Below are 18,182 nucleotides of genomic sequence, written 5' to 3' on the forward strand. Positions count from 1 at the left end.
ACTTTGATTTATTCCAGGTGGAAGTTCCATGTACACTTCTTCTTCTAGATCACCATTCAAGAAAGCATTTTTTACGTCGAATTGTTGTAGGGGCCAATCTCGATTTGCAGCAATGGATATGAGTATACGGATGGTGTTAAGCTTGGCTACTGGTGCAAAGGTCTCCTGATAATCAATACCATATTTCTGGGCATACCCTTTGGCCACGAGTCTCGCCTTATATCTGTCAATGCTTCCATCTGCTTTAAGTTTAACAGTATATACCCATCTACACCCAATTGCCTTCTTTCCTTCTGGTAACACAACAAGTTCCCAAGTGGAGTTCTTCTGCAAGGCTTCCATCTCTTCATTCATAGCCTTTTTCCATCTTGGATCTGCCAATGCATCCTGCACATTACTAGGAATAGATACTTTGGATAATTGATTAATGGTTAGTGCATAAGATTCCGAAAGTCTATGAGAAGAGACATAGTTATTGATAGGATATTTAACATTGGTTTTAATGTCTGGTTCATATTGTTTCTTGGAAACACCTTTATTAGATCTTTGTGAATACCTGGGAGTGGGTTGAGATGTATTTTCACTGGTGGAATTATCCAGGATATTCTGTGCAGAGGACTCTGTGGTTGATGGTGCGGGCAGGTCAATCATCACAGTGTCTTCCTCATCAAGGTTCATAACTTCTATGTCAACAGCACCCAATTCAATCATCTCAGTGTTTTCCCCATTATGGTTTACAGCTTCTATGTCACCAGCATAATTCCTACAAAGGTCATTGTCTAATGGTAAGATCCTCTCATTTGGGATAGTTTGAGCATCAGTGAGCGGTATAGCATTGTGCTTATTGCTATTCATCCTTTTTTCAAATGTCTCCAGTTCCATAAAAACACCATCACCCTCACTGTTATCAGACATAGTTCTGCATAGCTCATCCTCTGCATACACATTCTCCCCCTGAAGAGGAGAGCCGAAGCCGACTGCTAAATAATAAGGAGTTGTTTCTCGGAAGGAAACATCAAGAGAGACATGTAGCTTACGTGTTTGAGGACAATAACACCTGTATCCTTTCTGAAAATCAGAGTAACCGATGAATACACAACGTTGGGCACAAGGGTCAAGTTTGTTACGTAAGACTTTGGGTGTGTGAACATACACGGTGCAACCAAAGGTTCTGGGTTCTAAGTTCGGGTGATGGGGTGTGTCAAAAAAGTTTTGTAGTTTTTGGTATGGGGTCTGAAAGTTAATCACTCGGGAAGGCACTCTATTGATGATGTAGACAGCAGACTTAACAGCCTCTCCCCAATAGAAGCGAGGCATATGCATTCCAAAAAGAGATGCACGTACCACCTCCATGATCTGCCTATTTTTCCTCTCTGCAAGGCCATTTTGTTGGGGTGTGTAGGTGCAAGAAGTATGGTGTCGGATACCATTTTGTCGAAGAAAATCACCAAGTGAGTTCTCAAGAAATTCCATGGCATTATCAGATTGCCATACTTTAATCTGTTTCTGAAATTGATTGTTCACCATGCTGTAAAATTCCCGAAAAACAACACTTGCATCACTTTTCTTATGAAGTAAGGATACCCACGTCATACGAGTGCATTCATCAATAAAGGTAATAAAGTAACGAGCTTTAGACAAAGACGGAATTGGGGCGGGCCCCCAAATATCAGAGTGAATAACCATAAAGGGCTTAGAGCTTTTATTCAAAGAGGGGAAATAAGGTTTACGATGGCTCTTTGCCAATTCACAAATGTCACACTGAAGATCCAAAATATTCAATTCTGTAAACAAACTGGGTTTCAACTTCTTAAGATAACTAAATGAAAGATGTCCTAGCCTTTTATGCCAAAGCCACACCTCAGACAATCTCCTATCCCTCTTCGTCACATAACATGCCTTGCTGTTCTGCCATTTGCAATTTTTTGTCAATTCCAAGTAGTAGAGATTGCCCCGTTTAACACCACAACCAAGAGTCTTCCGTGTCAGAATATCCTGAAAAACACAAAAAAAGGGCCAAAAAGTAACGGTGCAATTTAGTGCTGAAGTGATTTGGCTGACAGATAACAAATTACATTCAAGACTAGGAACAACCAATACGGTATCAAGAGTTATGGTAGGAGTTAAAGCAATGGAGCCCTTCCCTGTGATAGGGGAGATACCACCATTGGCAGTAGAGATGACCTGTTGGGATGATGGGTGAAGATTTTGTAGTTTATTACAGTCTCTAATCATATGGTCAGATGCACCAGTATCAATAATCCAAGTATTATCCATAGTAATAGCAGAAAGAACATTAGCCTTACCAATACTACCTGGCTGAGTTACATTTGCAGTAGGCATCGAAGTCCCCTCCTGAATTGGAAGGCTTTCACCTGATATGGCCAGTGCAGCTTTCCCAGTAATGTTCTTCCGTGGTTTCTTTGAAAAATCCCACCATTCAGGATATCCAATAAGTTCATAGCAACGCTGCTTTGAATGGCCAGATTCACCACAGTGAGTGCAAACATAATTATTTTGCTTTCCTGAACCTTGACTATTTTTCCCTTTGGCAGAATTATAACATGTTCCTCGTTGGTTTCTATTTGCTATCATGGCTGTATTTTCAGAGATCAACCGAGGAACTCCCATAACTTGTCGCTGTTGTGATTCTCTTCTAACACATGCGTAAGCTGCTTCCAGGTCCATTTTTGGTTCCTTTCGAAGAATTTCACTACGGATTTGATCAAACTCAGAATCAAGACCGCTTAAAAAAAATATGAACTCTTAATCTCATCATTGCTGCATGGAGTTGTACAATCCCTTCAACAGATTCTTCTTGGGATGTGCTGCGATGATCAATTTCCTGGAATATTGCAACAAGTTCATTATAATATGTGGACAAAGGCCTACCATTCTGAGTGGTTGAAAAAGATTGTTGATTCAGTTCGAACAAACGAGTCTCATCAGATCCATCGTAGAAGGTCTTTGACACTGCCTCCCATATTTCTCTTGCTGTAATAAGACGAATGAATCTCTGCATCAGGTGGGGGCTCATGGATTCAATGAGCCAGCTCTTAACTTTATGATTTTCAGTAAATCCATGTAGCATAGTTCGGATCATTGGGTGCTGGTTTCGCTGCTGCTCCAGTTAGATACCCAACTTTGTTACGGGCTCCAATACGCATCTCCATCAACTGTGACCATAGCGTATAATTTGTTTCATTGAGAATAATGCTGACCGGAAAACCAGAGGTGTCCTGCTGAATGATAATTGGGTTTGGCAGAGGGTTGTGTGAAGTGGCTTGAACAATAGGATTTTGTTCTTGTTCCGCCATTATGATTTCGTTTGCAAGTGAAAGTCCCTAAAAAATAAAGGGTTCGAAGGAGAATGTAGGAAAGAAACAGAAAAAAAAATTTGTTTTTCAGACCTGCTCTGATACCATGTTGATTATAGCAGACATACAAACAAAGCTTTTGATTCTGTAAAATACTTCACTGCATTACTTTTATTCGTCTTTACAGAAGAATATATATACAAGTAGGTAAGGTCTCCTAGTCTGCCTAGACTCCTATTCTTGGTATGATAATAATCTGTTACAAGGAAACAAATAGATTTCCCTACAATCCCGTAATCTACACATATCTCGCTAGCTAATACACAAATCTTGCCAGCTAACACTCCCCCTCAAGTTGGTGCATAGATATCTATCATGCCCAACTTGCCAATCATACTGTAAAAATCTTTGTTTGATATTGCTTTGGTGAGGATATCAGCTAGTTGACTTGCAGATTTAACAAATGGAAAACATATAATTTTTTGATCTAGCTTCTCTTTGATAAAATGACGATCTAACTTCAACATGTTTTAGTTCGATCATGCTGAACAGGATTGTGTGCAATCTGAATTGCCGCTTTATTATCACAGTACAGGTTGATAGGATCCGTATACTTGATCTCTAAATCCTTCAGAATACTCTTGATCCATAACAACTCACATATTCCCTGAGCCATTCCTCGAAATTCTGCTTCTGCACTAGATCGTGCTACAACTTTCTGTTTTTTACTTCTCCAAGTAATCAAATTCCCTTCCACAAAGGTCAGATACCCGGACGTAGACCTCCTTGTTGTTTGATCTCCTGCCCAATCTGCATCAGTATAGCCTTCTATATTTTGAGGTACCATTTCTTGAGTATAATAAACCTTTACCAGGCGCACCTTTAAGATATCTCAAGATCCTGTAGACGACATCCATATGCTCCTCACTTGGTGCATGCATAAATTGGCTCACAACACCTACAGCATATGTTATATCAGGTCTAGTATGGGTTAGGTAAATTAACTTACCCACAAGTCTTTGATACCGACCCATATCTGTAGGGACTTGATCTGGAAAGATCCCAAGTCGATGGTTCACTTGTATCGGTGTTTCAACAGGTTTGCAAGCTAGCATCCCAGTCTCACTTAGAAGGTCCAGTACGTATTTATGCTGTGAAAGAGAAAATTCCTTGTTTGGACCTTGCTACTTCAATGCCAAGAAAATACTTCAATTGTCCCAAATCTTTCATTTCAAATTCTGCAGACAAGTACTCTTGTAGTGTCTTCATTTCTTCAGGATCATCTCCTGTCAAAATCATGTCATCTACATACACAATCAATGCCGTTACCCTACCATCTTTATGTTTAACAAATAGTGTATGATCTGCATTGCTCTGTTGATAACCGGTTGCTTTCATTGCCAAAGTAAACCTCCCAAACCAAGCTCGAGGAGATTGCTTCAAACCATACAAAGATCTCTTTAGTTTGCACACTTTGTCTTCGTGTTTGGAACTTTTGATTTATTCCAGGTGGAAGTTCCATGTACACTTCTTCTTCTAGATCACCATTCAAGAAAGCATTTTTTACGTCGAATTGTTGTAGGGGCCAATCTCGATTTGCAGCAATGGATATGAGTATACGGATGGTGTTAAGCTTGGCTACTGGTGCAAAGGTCTCCTGATAATCAATACCATATTTCTGGGCATACCCTTTGGCCACGAGTCTCGCCTTATATCTGTCAATGCTTCCATCTGCTTTAAGTTTAACAGTATATACCCATCTACACCCAATTGCCTTCTTTCCTTCTGGTAACACAACAAGTTCCCAAGTGGAGTTCTTCTGCAAGGCTTCCATCTCTTCATTCATAGCCTTTTTCCATCTTGGATCTGCCAATGCATCCTGCACATTACTAGGAATAGATACTTTGGATAATTGATTAATGGTTAGTGCATAAGATTCCGAAAGTCTATGAGAAGAGACATAGTTATTGATAGGATATTTAACATTGGTTTTAATGTCTGGTTCATATTGTTTCTTGGAAACACCTTTATTAGATCTTTGTGAATACCTGGGAGTGGGTTGAGATGTATTTTCACTGGTGGAATTATCCAGGATATTCTGTGCAGAGGACTCTGTGGTTGATGGTGCGGGCAGGTCAATCATCACAGTGTCTTCCTCATCAAGGTTCATAACTTCTATGTCAACAGCACCCAATTCAATCATCTCAGTGTTTTCCCCATTATGGTTTACAGCTTCTATGTCACCAGCATAATTCCTACAAAGGTCATTGTCTAATGGTAAGATCCTCTCATTTGGGATAGTTTGAGCATCAGTGAGCGGTATAGCATTGTGCTTATTGCTATTCATCCTTTTTTTCAAATGTCTCCAGTTCCATAAAAACACCATCACCCTCACTGTTATCAGACATAGTTCTGCATAGCTCATCCTCTGCATACACATTCTCCCCCTGAAGAGGAGAGCCGAAGCCGACTGCTAAATAATAAGGAGTTGTTTCTCGGAAGGAAACATCAAGAGAGACATGTAGCTTACGTGTTTGAGGACAATAACACCTGTATCCTTTCTGAAAATCAGAGTAACCGATGAATACACAACGTTGGGCACAAGGGTCAAGTTTGTTACGTAAGACTTTGGGGTGTGTGAACATACACGGTGCAACCAAAGGTTCTGGGTTCTAAGTTCGGGTGATGGGGTGTGTCAAAAAAGTTTTGTAGTTTTTGGTATGGGGTCTGAAAGTTAATCACTCGGGAAGGCACTCTATTGATGATGTAGACAGCAGACTTAACAGCCTCTCCCCAATAGAAGCGAGGCATATGCATTCCAAAAAGAGATGCACGTACCACCTCCATGATCTGCCTATTTTTTCCTCTCTGCAAGGCCATTTTGTTGGGGTGTGTAGGTGCAAGAAGTATGGTGTCGGATACCATTTTGTCGAAGAAAATCACCAAAGTGAGTTCTCAAGAAATTCCATGGCATTATCAGATTGCCATACTTTAATCTGTTTCTGAAATTGATTGTTCACCATGCTGTAAAATTCCCGAAAAACAACACTTGCATCACTTTTCTTATGAAGTAAGGATACCCACGTCATACGAGTGCATTCATCAATAAAGGTAATAAAGTAACGAGCTTTAGACAAAGACGGAATTGGGGCGGGCCCCCAAATATCAGAGTGAATAACCATAAAGGGCTTAGAGCTTTTATTCAAAGAGGGGAAATAAGGTTTACGATGGCTCTTTGCCAATTCACAAATGTCACACTGAAGATCCAAAATATTCAATTCTGTAAACAAACTGGGTTTCAACTTCTTAAGATAACTAAATGAAAGATGTCCTAGCCTTTTATGCCAAAGCCACACCTCAGACAATCTCCTATCCCTCTTTCGTCACATAACATGCCTTGCTGTTCTGCCATTTGCAATTTTTTGTCAATTCCAAGTAGTAGAGATTGCCCCGTTTAACACCACAACCAAGAGTCTTCCGTGTCAGAATATCCTGAAAAACACAAAAAAAAGGGCCAAAAAGTAACGGTGCAATTTAGTGCTGAAGTGATTTGGCTGACAGATAACAAATTACATTCAAGACTAGGAACAACCAATACGGTATCAAGAGTTATGGTAGGAGTTAAAAGCAATGGAGCCCTTCCCTGTGATAGGGGAGATACCACCATTGGCAGTAGAGATGACCTGTTTGGGATGATGGGTGAAGATTTTGTAGTTTTATTACAGTCTCTAATCATATGGTCAGATGCACCAGTATCAATAATCCAAGTATTTATCCATAGTAATAGCAGAAAGAACATTAGCCTTACCAATACTACCTGGCTGAGTTACATTTGCAGTAGGCATCGAAGTCCCCTCCTGAATTGGAAGGCTTTCACCTGATATGGCCAGTGCAGCTTTCCCAGTAATGTTCTTCCGTGGTTTCTTTGAAAAATCCCACCATTCAGGATATCCAATAAGTTCATAGCAACGCTGCTTTGAATGGCCAGATTCACCACAGTGAGTGCAAACATAATTATTTTGCTTTCCTGAACCTTGACTATTTTTCCCTTTGGCAGAATTATAACATGTTCCTCGTTGGTTTCTATTTGCTATCATGGCTGTATTTTCAGAGATCAACCGAGGAACTCCCATAACTTGTCGCTGTTGTGATTCTCTTCTAACACATGCGTAAGCTGCTTCCAGGTCCATTTTTGGTTCCTTTCGAAGAATTTCACTACGGATTTGATCAAACTCAGAATCAAGACCGCTTAAAAAAATATGAACTCTTAATCTCATCATTGCTGCATGGAGTTGTACAATCCCTTCAACAGATTCTTCTTGGGATGTGCTGCGATGATCAATTTCCTGGAATATTGCAACAAGTTCATTATAATATGTGGACAAAGGCCTACCATTCTGAGTGGTTGAAAAAGATTGTTGATTCAGTTCGAACAAACGAGTCTCATCAGATCCATCGTAGAAGGTCTTTGACACTGCCTCCCATATTTCTCTTGCTGTAATAAGACGAATGAATCTCTGCATCAGGTGGGGGCTCATGGATTCAATGAGCCAGCTCTTAACTTTATGATTTTCAGTAATCCATGTAGCATAGTTCGGATCATTGGGTGCTGGTTTCGCTGCTGCTCCAGTTAGATACCCAACTTTGTTACGGGCTCCAATACGCATCTCCATCAACTGTGACCATAGCGTATAATTTGTTTCATTGAGAATAATGCTGACCGGAAAACCAGAGGTGTCCTGCTGAATGATAATTGGGTTTGGCAGAGGGTTGTGTGAAGTGGCTTGAACAATAGGATTTTGTTCTTGTTCCGCCATTATGATTTCGTTTGCAAGTGAAAGTCCCTAAAAAATAAAGGGTTCGAAGGAGAATGTAGGAAAGAAACAGAAAAAAAAATTTGTTTTTCAGACCTGCTCTGATACCATGTTGATTATAGCAGACATACAAACAAAGCTTTTGATTCTGTAAAATACTTCACTGCATTACTTTTATTCGTCTTTACAGAAGAATATATATACAAGTAGGTAAGGTCTCCTAGTCTGCCTAGACTCCTATTCTTGGTATGATAATAATCTGTTACAAGGAAACAAATAGATTTCCCTACAATCCCGTAATCTACACATATCTCGCTAGCTAATACACAAATCTTGCCAGCTAACATATATCATACTGTTGATTGTTCATGGAGGGATGGAAATCTAACTATTTGTTTTCTCTGATTGAAGAAGCCACAAAATCTTGGTGTGCTTGTTTGTTAAAGAAGGGAACCATGTTGTTTAATAAAAATATTTGTTTCACATACTTGCAGGTGGTAAATTGCGTAGCAATTTGTCTCGGATCCTGATGGTGGTGTGGCTTTTTCTTGCATTAGTTCTCACTCAAAGCTTCACCGCTAGTTTAACATCCATCTTTGCTGCTCGAAGGATTGGTCCGGCAACTGTTGACGTGAGACACTGAGGAAGACAGGAGCAAAGATTGGGTGTGATGGAGACTCCTCTGTGGTGGCAGATTTGAGAGATGTATTAAAGATTCACCCTGACAACATTGTAAGGATTTATTCAGGAAATTATGGTTGTGCTCAAGCTCTTGTTAGTGAAGAGATATATAGCAGCAGCATATCTTGAGGTTCTTGCATCAAAGTTTTGCTAGCTAAACATTGCAAGGGATTCACTAATTCAGGACCAACATACAGAGTTGGCGGTTTTGGATTTGTGAGCATCGTTTCACCGTTAACGTCTCATTGTTTCCATGTGTTCTCAATTCTACAGCGTTTTCAGTATTGTTAGAAGATTATTTGATCTTATGTTCACAGGTTTTTCCAAGAAGTTCCCCGTATCTTCTTGACATTTCAGAAGCAGTTGTGGAGGTAGCAGAAAGTGGGGCATTAAAGACCTTGATAATTCTTTGACCTCCTCGTACAAGTGTTTGGCCTCAGAATCCGATGACCATACTGACAGACTACGACTTTCCAGACTCCGGGGACTCTTTGGAATTACCGTTGGAACATCCACAATTGTTCTTCTGCTCTTTTGTACTTGTCCCCGCGAGAAAATAAGAACAACCCCGGAAGAAGCAGCAGCGGAAGAACCACCAGGACCAGCAGCATCAGCCACGGGTAGAGCAGCCACAGCAGCAGCAACCGATCCAGCTGCAACAGAATGATTGATCTGGACAACATTAAGGAAACGCAGCAAGATCCAGCCACACATGAACAAGGGCATGCCACCGATGTCTCTTTTAACATGTAAACTGTGAAGTCTGGAAAACCCCAGCTGTTAAGATTACTGAAGAGTTCTTTAAAATACAATATAGGTCATAAGTTTCGAAGAAGGATTCATCTCAAACCATTTTGTGATACACTTAAATCTGAATTATCTATCTTCTGTCCAAACACTCTTATTTTCAGCTCCAAAGCAAGGGGAGGGGTAGCAGCAGGACCCAGATTCAAGATCTAGACTTCTTTCTCAGAGGGTTTGAGGGAATTAATGGCGAAGCCAGCAAAAACTGGAACTTGTATTCCTATTGTCAGAAAATTATTTCCAAGCATTTATGGTTCAAGTGCTCTCGTACATTGAAATCCGACAATGCTGATAATTATTTTTCATGTCTGATAAATGTTGATGTAAACTTCAGAATGGATCCACGATCAAACCATCCATCACATAAAATATTACACAACTTTTTACGAATTTTACTATATTACAATTGGGAATATATATATATATATATATATATATATATATATATATATATATTCAGTTTTTTAGTAATAATTTGAAAAATAAAAAATTATTACAACAAAGATGACATTGAAAAAGAAAAAAAAAATTCTGACATCAAAGTAAGTATAAAAAAACACTTCCCTGACAGCCCACCCTTCCTTCTTTCAGACCCATAAACCATCATACTTTGCCTTCCAACATGACTTATAAAAAGAATAAACAACATTTAATATGAAAAAGAATCATCATCACCAGCCATAGTAACCCTCCTCCTAAGCAGTTAAAGCAAGAAAAATAATATTTTTTTTCTTTTTTTCTGACAGCATACTTCTTCTCTTTTTCTTTTTGTTTTTTGGGCTCTTTTTAAATCAACAGATGCACATGATTTTCTCTGCTAGCCATCCAATCATGCAAATCTTGAGGGGTCCCTGCAAGATGTGAACACTGCACGTGAATGCACAGCTTAGTTGGCAGCAGCACCGGGAGAGATCCAAATCTTAGCTCCAGCTCTTCAAAATGTTTGTTACCATCTTTTCCCAGTAATTTTTCCGAGCATGGTCAAGTGAGTAATGAACTCTACCTACCTTTGCTTTCAAACACCAAAATATTCCTATCCCACTTAATTAAGCATCCAAGAAAAAATTTTGGATGCTTAAGATGCTCCAAAATTTTCTTCATTGTTTTGTAGGGACTAGTCAGATAATGAAATCATGTCACTTTGTACCATTTTCCTGTTGTCCCATGATAAAGAGGATTTACTTTTCACTATTAACATTCTTGAAACAATCACTTGAGAGGAGCTAAACTCGAAGAAGCTGCCTTTCTTTTTCGGTTGTAGGAGTTGTGGGGTCATTTGTTCTGGTTGATGCTGCTGTTCGTTTTATCCATCTTTAGGTTTTGTTGCTGATAAACTTGCCTCAGTCTCTCTATTTCCTTCCTCAATGCTTCTTGATGAGCTGCATTTGTTCCAAATCAATTAGCTAGTCTGGTCAATCCAGTATTAAACATATATTGTGACCATCAAGCTTGAGTGCTCCAAATTCAAAACATTCAATGCATTTGAGCATGGCAAGCAAGAAACATTGTTGCATATGCAAGGTTAGTGGAGACCAAACCAGTCACATTATAGAAAATCACCGCGAAAACTCATGATTGTAGCCGGATCTATTACAATTTGGGTTCACTTAAATGGGATTTTTCATTTCCTTTCTGAAACTGTACTGCCTTGGTAACCCATGTGAGATCGATTAACAGTACCTGTGGATTAAGAAATTTATATATAGCAGTTAAGGACTTAAAATTGGCTTGGCTGTCCCTTGTGAATTAAGTCTCTCCACCCTCCAGAAGAGCCATTCAACCATACATTTATCTTGTAAAATAAATGAACTGGGCAACCAACCACGAGATGCATTTTATTCAAGGCTAGTTAGCTAGCTACTTGTGCGCAGATTAACTATCAGTGGATCAAGTACTGAGAGAATTTCAATAGATATAGTATAAGAATTTGTCTTGTCTATAATAGCATGATGATGATGAAAATATCATCTTATTTAATGTGTAGCTGTTGCATTTAGTTTCCATTTCAATTCTGGTCCCCCCAGAGAAAATTGAACAAAACTTATTAAACAACTATAAATCCCACTTCTGAAATCTTAAGAATTGATCATATATTATAATTTGATTCCTTAATACTATATAGAACAAAAGGGGATCGATTCACATGCTATGTATTAAATAATGGAGTTGAATAATATTTGTGAACATGCATTAACAGTTGCTTTAATTATGAAATGGATTATTATAGCTCACTCAAGATATAGCTAGCTGATCACTATAATTAACCTGTGCACGTAGGACTGAAACTATTGCTAAAGTATTTTTGTATCCTGATCAAGATGAGATTAAGGATAAGTATAAGAGATTAATTACCATCTTTGAAAATCTTATCTTGAGACAGTGCAGCGATTCTTTGCTTAAGAGCACTGTTGTCAACATTTAGAAGCAACCTTTGATGGTCTAGATACGCAACCCTTGGTGATAACACAGAGACTTCAGCCTTCATTAAGCACAGAATTCAAACCATACAGAATAATTAGCTAAATAATTATGAAGAGTTGTAAGAGACAATTAAAGGGATAAATGAAAACTACATACTTGCAATGATGTTACACTGCGTTCAAGCTCAGATATGTACTGCAGTTTCCTCACTCGTGATCTTTGAGCAGATTGTCTGTTTGCCAGGATTCTGATAAAGCGAAAAAAATAATAATTAAATTGTGTAATCACGCAAATTAAGTTAATTACTAGAGCATGATTTCTCATAAAGGCTCTAAATTAACATTATTATTGTCTAGTATATATACACGTATATAACTCCAGGAGCACTGGTTTTTTTCTTTCTCTAAAACTATCTAGTGGCCGAAAATAATTTCTTCTCAAGCTAATCCTTGAGTCCTTCCTATCCTAATTTAGAGCTTTTGAGATGACCTTTTCTTTTCATGTTAAAGATTCCTAAATTAACACATGGGGTTGTGGCCTAGTGGTTGAAGAGGGACTTGTTTTCTTTCTCCACACCGTTCAAGCCCCACTTGTGTACGCCAGTCACCCTCGCGGTGCCTTACATGCTCACTGGACTTGCAGGATGTTCAGTGAGCTCGAGAATTAGTTGTGGTGCACGCAAGCTGACCCGGACAACCCGAGTTAAAAAAATAAAAAAGAAAAAACCTAAATTAACTGACAAGGACATTAATGCAACAAGATTGCATGTTAGTAGTAATATTTATGGCTTGGGATTCTTTCAGTGGATGAACCAACTAAAAGTAAAGCTTAAAATACACAAAATTATCACAGAAATGCATTAAATTGCAGATCAGAAGGAGGGTTTGAACAATTCACGTTTGCTAACTTAATTAATAATAATAAAAAAAAAAATACAGAATATCGTCGTGTTCCGAAAATGAAAAAAATCACCTTTTGTTTATTATGTTATGCTTACCTCTTTAACTCTCTTGGGATCGATTTTCTTTTCATTAGAAGTAGTAGCAGAATTGGTTGCGCTTGGGACGGTACTTGGTGTCTCCCATTCAGATAGACTTTGCCCTTCATCATTCTCATTCCTCACTTTCTGCTGTTGATGTTGCTCAGACAGCGTAGCTTCTTTCTCGTCATTAATGCTGTTATGATCAGACGGCGAAGAAGGTGTGGAGCTTGAATTAGGAGCTGCCACAGCATTTGAGATATCATCGTTAAACATGGACATAAACTGTTCATCATCAAATCTGTCAAAGTCACTGCTACTGTTATGTCGTGATCCTAATCCCGGTGCACCCGTGGAGCGACATTCCTCTAGCATTGTCGGTGCTTCTTCTAGGAATGCAATGGAGTCACTCACCGACCTCCGGTGCGTCCCACGTCTCGTCAACGAGAAGTCGAGGAATTCATCAATCCACGAAGGGTTTTGCGACGCGACAGTAGCGGTGGTGTTAGCGGTAACGGTAGGAATGACCGCATTTGCATCGTGGGGTGGCGATGTCCCCATGATACAAATGGAAGGTGACTTCTTATGAGAGAAATCAGGCCAACTCGGTGTCATATTGTTTGGTATTTTCGGAGGTAATTGTGCCATCTGGTATTGTATTTTAATATGTAATCACAACAGCAAAATGACGAACAATCCCAAATGACACAATTCAGAGAAGAAGAAAAACAAAAACAGACGATCAAAGAAAGATCAAGAGAAACTTCAAAAACAATCTCTTACAAACTGACATATACATACACGTATATGTTCATATAAAAACCATCGATCCGCCAGCAATGTTCAACAAGTTGTTGCCGTGATGATGATGATGATTAACAAGACTATAAAATTAAACAGAACAATGTGATGCTGGAGAGAGGGCAAGGAAAAGGGGGGAAGAAAGACACGACAAGAAGAAGAAGAAGAACACCATCATTAAAAGGCCAATCTCTTGATCTCATGTCTTCCCATGAAAGTATATATTATTAGAAAGAAAACTTAATTTCTCTCTGCGGGAGAGGGGCATGCAGTGGGGTCACATGGGGGGGAAGATCGGACAACTATCAACAGCTGTGAGGAGGTTGTGTTTGTGTTGTGTCTCAACGGTATTACTTAAAAGTCGCTAGTTGTTTAATAGGTAGCGGAATCAGTGACCACGTGCCCTTAGTGACCCTCCCTCAGAAGGGTACCCTTACCCTTACAATAATAGTCTCATTATTTTAACATCATTAAAAAAAAAGAAAATTACCATTTACCCTTTGAAGATAAACAACTCCGATCAATGGCTCATTCATTTTCTAGTTATCTTTTCTTGACAAATGACAAAAAAGCAACCCAGGCATTGCCTGGAAGTTCAAAGCGAATGTAAATGATATGTAAAATTATAGTTTGATTTAAAAAATAATTTAAGATGATGTTTTTTTATAATTTAAGATGATGTAAAATTAATATAACATGTATTTTAATAAAATAAAACAATGATTTTATGTAGGTTAACATATATATATTTGTTCTTGTGTCTTGTAGATATATTTAATTATTTTCATTTAATTAGATAGATGTAAATATTTTTTTAAATCAAAATAATAATTTATACTCTGCTAAAACAAAATTTCATCATTCTAAATGAGAAATGAGAAGAAAAAAAAATAATATTTCTCCACTGTAAACTCCATTCTTATTGATCCATCTCTCAATTGTTTTAAACAAAAAACATATTTTTAAAATTATAAGCACTATTTTTCTAAACAAAAATCCATCATGGTATTAAAAATAAAAATAAAATAATTTTTTTTGGTTTTTTATATGATTGAAGACAAAACATAAAATGATAAATGTGATAAAATTACAAAAAAATTATAATATATTAAATTAAAAATGTGAAAATATAATTTTTTTAATTTAATATTTATGCATTGCTTTTCATATATTAGGTACATACTAATTAAAAAGAAAAATAAATTCCCATAAAAATCTATTATATTATTTTAGAACCATGGAAAGACTGAATGATAATTAAAAATATAATATTAAGTTGTTTATAGTGTATTTAAATGTAAATCCAAAAAAAGAGAAAAAAATACTAAAAATAAAAAAATACAAAGGATAACAATATATAATGTTTTCATATCCGGTTCATCTATTGTTAGCTCAGTTGGCTGGAAAGTTAAGTTTCTAACTTTTTGGATAAAAAAAACTCAGTTTCAACCAATGTTTTTGCCTTAAAACACCTCAATAATAATTGATGGAGATATGTTTTGTTTGAGTGAAAAAATTATTGGTTGTGAGATATGTTGTATTGATATTGTCACACCAAAGAGTTGAAATTTGAGGTAGGTTGAGACTAAGTTCACTTCGGAGTAACTAGACCAAAATTTAATTAGCAATGGTGTTGGTAATGGTCTCATATTTTTCTTTAGTGCTTGAATGGGAGAAAGTCTTTTACTTGTGAGAGTTTTATGAAATAATACTTGATTAAAAAAAAAAAATTGATGACGAAGCTGTGATCATCAGGACAATCGACCCAGTAGAAGTCTAAGAAAGTTTGAAGATGACGAGACGTATACCATTGAAGAAGAAAGCCATGATGAGGAGTGAGTTGAAGATACCTAAGAATTCTTTTGACAACACTCTAGTGAGAATTAGTCGAGTCGTACATGAATTGACATACTTTGCTTATTGCAAAAGGAAAATATGGCTTGGTAAAGCTTAGGTATTGGAGGGAACCAACTATACTTTTGTATATGGAAGAATCAAAAAATGAATCACTATGATTTTAGAAGAGATAGGTGGTAAATACCATGGAAGATGAGATGGGCTTTGCATTTGCTTTTTAAAGAAGTTCCTAAATATAACTTTATTGGGATAGATATAACCCATTTGAGGTGAAGCAAGCTTTTACTCCAAGAAAATAATGCAATGGCCCAAGGTCTTTTAGTGCAAAAATGGGTTGAATAGTATTGATAAGTTGGGTAATGAATATTTAATTTTTCTGGTTATAACAATATTATCAACGTATATAAGGATATAAACTCGAATTGACCAATGGTTATAAATAAATAATGAAGTATCATATTTGGAGCCTATGAAGCCTAATTCAAAAATGTTTAGAGCTAAATTAAGATTATTATGCTTGTGAGGATTACTTCAGGCCATAGAGGGATTTCTTCAAGTGATAAACATGGTTAGGGAAAGATAAATGTTTGAACCTTGAAGATTGAGTCATGAAGATGTCTTCTTCAATAATACCATGTAGAAAGACATTCTTAACATCTAATTGATGAATAATCCAATTTGATAAAATAGCAATAAAAATAATGAGAGGAATTGTAATGGGCTTGACAGCTAGGCTATAAGTTTCATCATAATCAAGGATATCTTGTTAGTGGTATCCTTTGGCCATAAGACGAGTTTGCATCTCTCAAGTGATCCATTTACCTAATATTTTTATTTTCAATGCCTATTTGTAACTGACTATATTCATCTTAAAAATTGAAAGGACTATAGTCAATGTGCTATTTTGCATAAGAGTTATGAATTGTTCATTAATGACTTGACGTCATTCCAAGAATTAATTTGACTGCACTGCTAAAAGTATAGGCTTTATAAGTGTTTTGAAGTTGTAAGAGCTGGTGTTGTGGTGAGAAGCATAATAGGTTGACGAGCTACAATATCATCTATAAATCTTTTATGTTTAAAAACATGGCAATTTAAGACACTTGAGAATGCATTGGATTAGGAGTAAAAATTATAGTTGGTTTTGAAAAAGGTGTGGCCATGGCCATTTGAGGGTCTTTAGAATTTATCGATAAAGGTTTTGACTATGGGAGTCAAACTATTCATCTAAAAAAACATTAGTACAAATCAAAAATTAAAACTAGTGGAAGGGTCTAAACACTTATAACCTTTGTGTTTGTTCTATAAACCAAGAAGTCAATGAGAGGAAAAAATAATTATCTTTTTTTTTTTTTTTTATTATAAGGTTTGAAGATGAGGACAACAAGCACAACCAAGTGTTTTTCAGAAAATTATAACTAGATTTTGTTTGTAAAGCAGCTTAAAAAGGCACTTATTTTGGTGATGGAAGATGGCCATATTTTGATAAGATAGGCGGTAGTGGAAAAAGACCTTGTCCGTAACAATAAAAAGAGTGGAGCCTGTTTTTCAATAAATTTTTATGTTTGTATTTAACTAAGCTATTGTATGAAAGAAGAGGGAAAGTAAAGGGGATGATGTAAGTCCCAAACCATATTAACAGAAGAGATGTTGATGCATGTCAAATGAAATAACAACCTTTTTCCAAACATAAGTCATCTATGATCAAATGACCATAGAGCTTATGAAAGGTATAGAGCTCTAAATTGTCAAACATCCAATTCAATCTAAAAAATTAAATTGTTATGCAAAGCACTAAGTTATGATTTATACAATTCACTAACATATCCCCTCAAATGAGAGTACTTTGAGCTAGCTAGAAATGTGCATAGATTCACATTATCTTGTGTTTAATTTTTATCAAATAGAAATAAGAGTGGTGAGATTAAAACTCGTGACCCGTTTAGTCAAATAAAACTCTGATACCATGTCAAAAAAAACTAATTCAAATAAAAAGTTTAAACTATTAGATGAGACTTCAAGATATAATTTATATAAATTTTTTAACACAAAAATGCATTAAATAAGGTAATAAAAAAAAATAATTTTCAGTGGATAGCCTAGAAAAAAACATATGATGTGATTTTAGAATCACTAAAAGGATGTCCAATAGTGACATAAGTAAAGCTTTTAGCTTTTTGAAAATAATCTAGAATGAAGATACCTCCCGTTTTCAAACGTACTCAATTGATATCTAAACATCATAGAAAATATTTTCTCCAAAGTGGTATCTAAACATCACAAGAGGTCTCAAGGCCAACAATTTGTTGAAGAACAGGTGCAGATAAAGAAGAGATAAGGGTGTTCAAGATCAACTCATCATCTTGTTCAAACAAAAATCATAGACAAAATCTGGTGGGGCATTAATAAAAATGGCGGAGCAGGAGAGCTACCATCGACGAAGCCATAGAGTTTTTGGCCATACAGGTAGGGAACAAGTTGAGCTTTCTAGGGCAAATAATTGTCATG

General features: G+C 36.9%; 2 protein-coding genes across 2 annotated transcripts; both read right to left on the reverse strand.

The window, feature by feature from the left end:
- Positions 1 to 6,256: 6,256 nt before the first annotated feature.
- Positions 6,257 to 8,134, reverse strand: LOC140954412 (uncharacterized). Its single transcript, XM_073403833.1, has 3 exons — positions 7,148 to 8,134; positions 6,714 to 6,809; positions 6,257 to 6,574 (listed from the first exon to the last, which is right to left on the reverse strand). The coding sequence occupies exons 1-3, from the start codon at positions 8,132 to 8,134 to the stop codon at positions 6,257 to 6,259; spliced, it is 1,401 nt and encodes a 466-aa protein (XP_073259934.1).
- Positions 8,135 to 10,407: 2,273 nt separating this feature from the next.
- LOC118051317 (basic leucine zipper 34) lies at positions 10,408 to 14,145 on the reverse strand. The gene is made up of 4 exons (XM_035061932.2): positions 13,038 to 14,145; positions 12,194 to 12,286; positions 11,969 to 12,095; positions 10,408 to 10,995 (listed from the first exon to the last, which is right to left on the reverse strand). The coding sequence occupies exons 1-4, from the start codon at positions 13,662 to 13,664 to the stop codon at positions 10,889 to 10,891; spliced, it is 954 nt and encodes a 317-aa protein (XP_034917823.1). The 5' UTR covers positions 13,665 to 14,145; the 3' UTR covers positions 10,408 to 10,888.
- Positions 14,146 to 18,182: the final 4,037 nt, after the last annotated feature.

Source organism: Populus alba, chromosome 13 (assembly GCF_005239225.2).
Source record: "Populus alba chromosome 13, ASM523922v2, whole genome shotgun sequence".
In the NCBI taxonomy this organism is placed as follows: Eukaryota; Viridiplantae; Streptophyta; class Magnoliopsida; order Malpighiales; family Salicaceae; genus Populus; species Populus alba.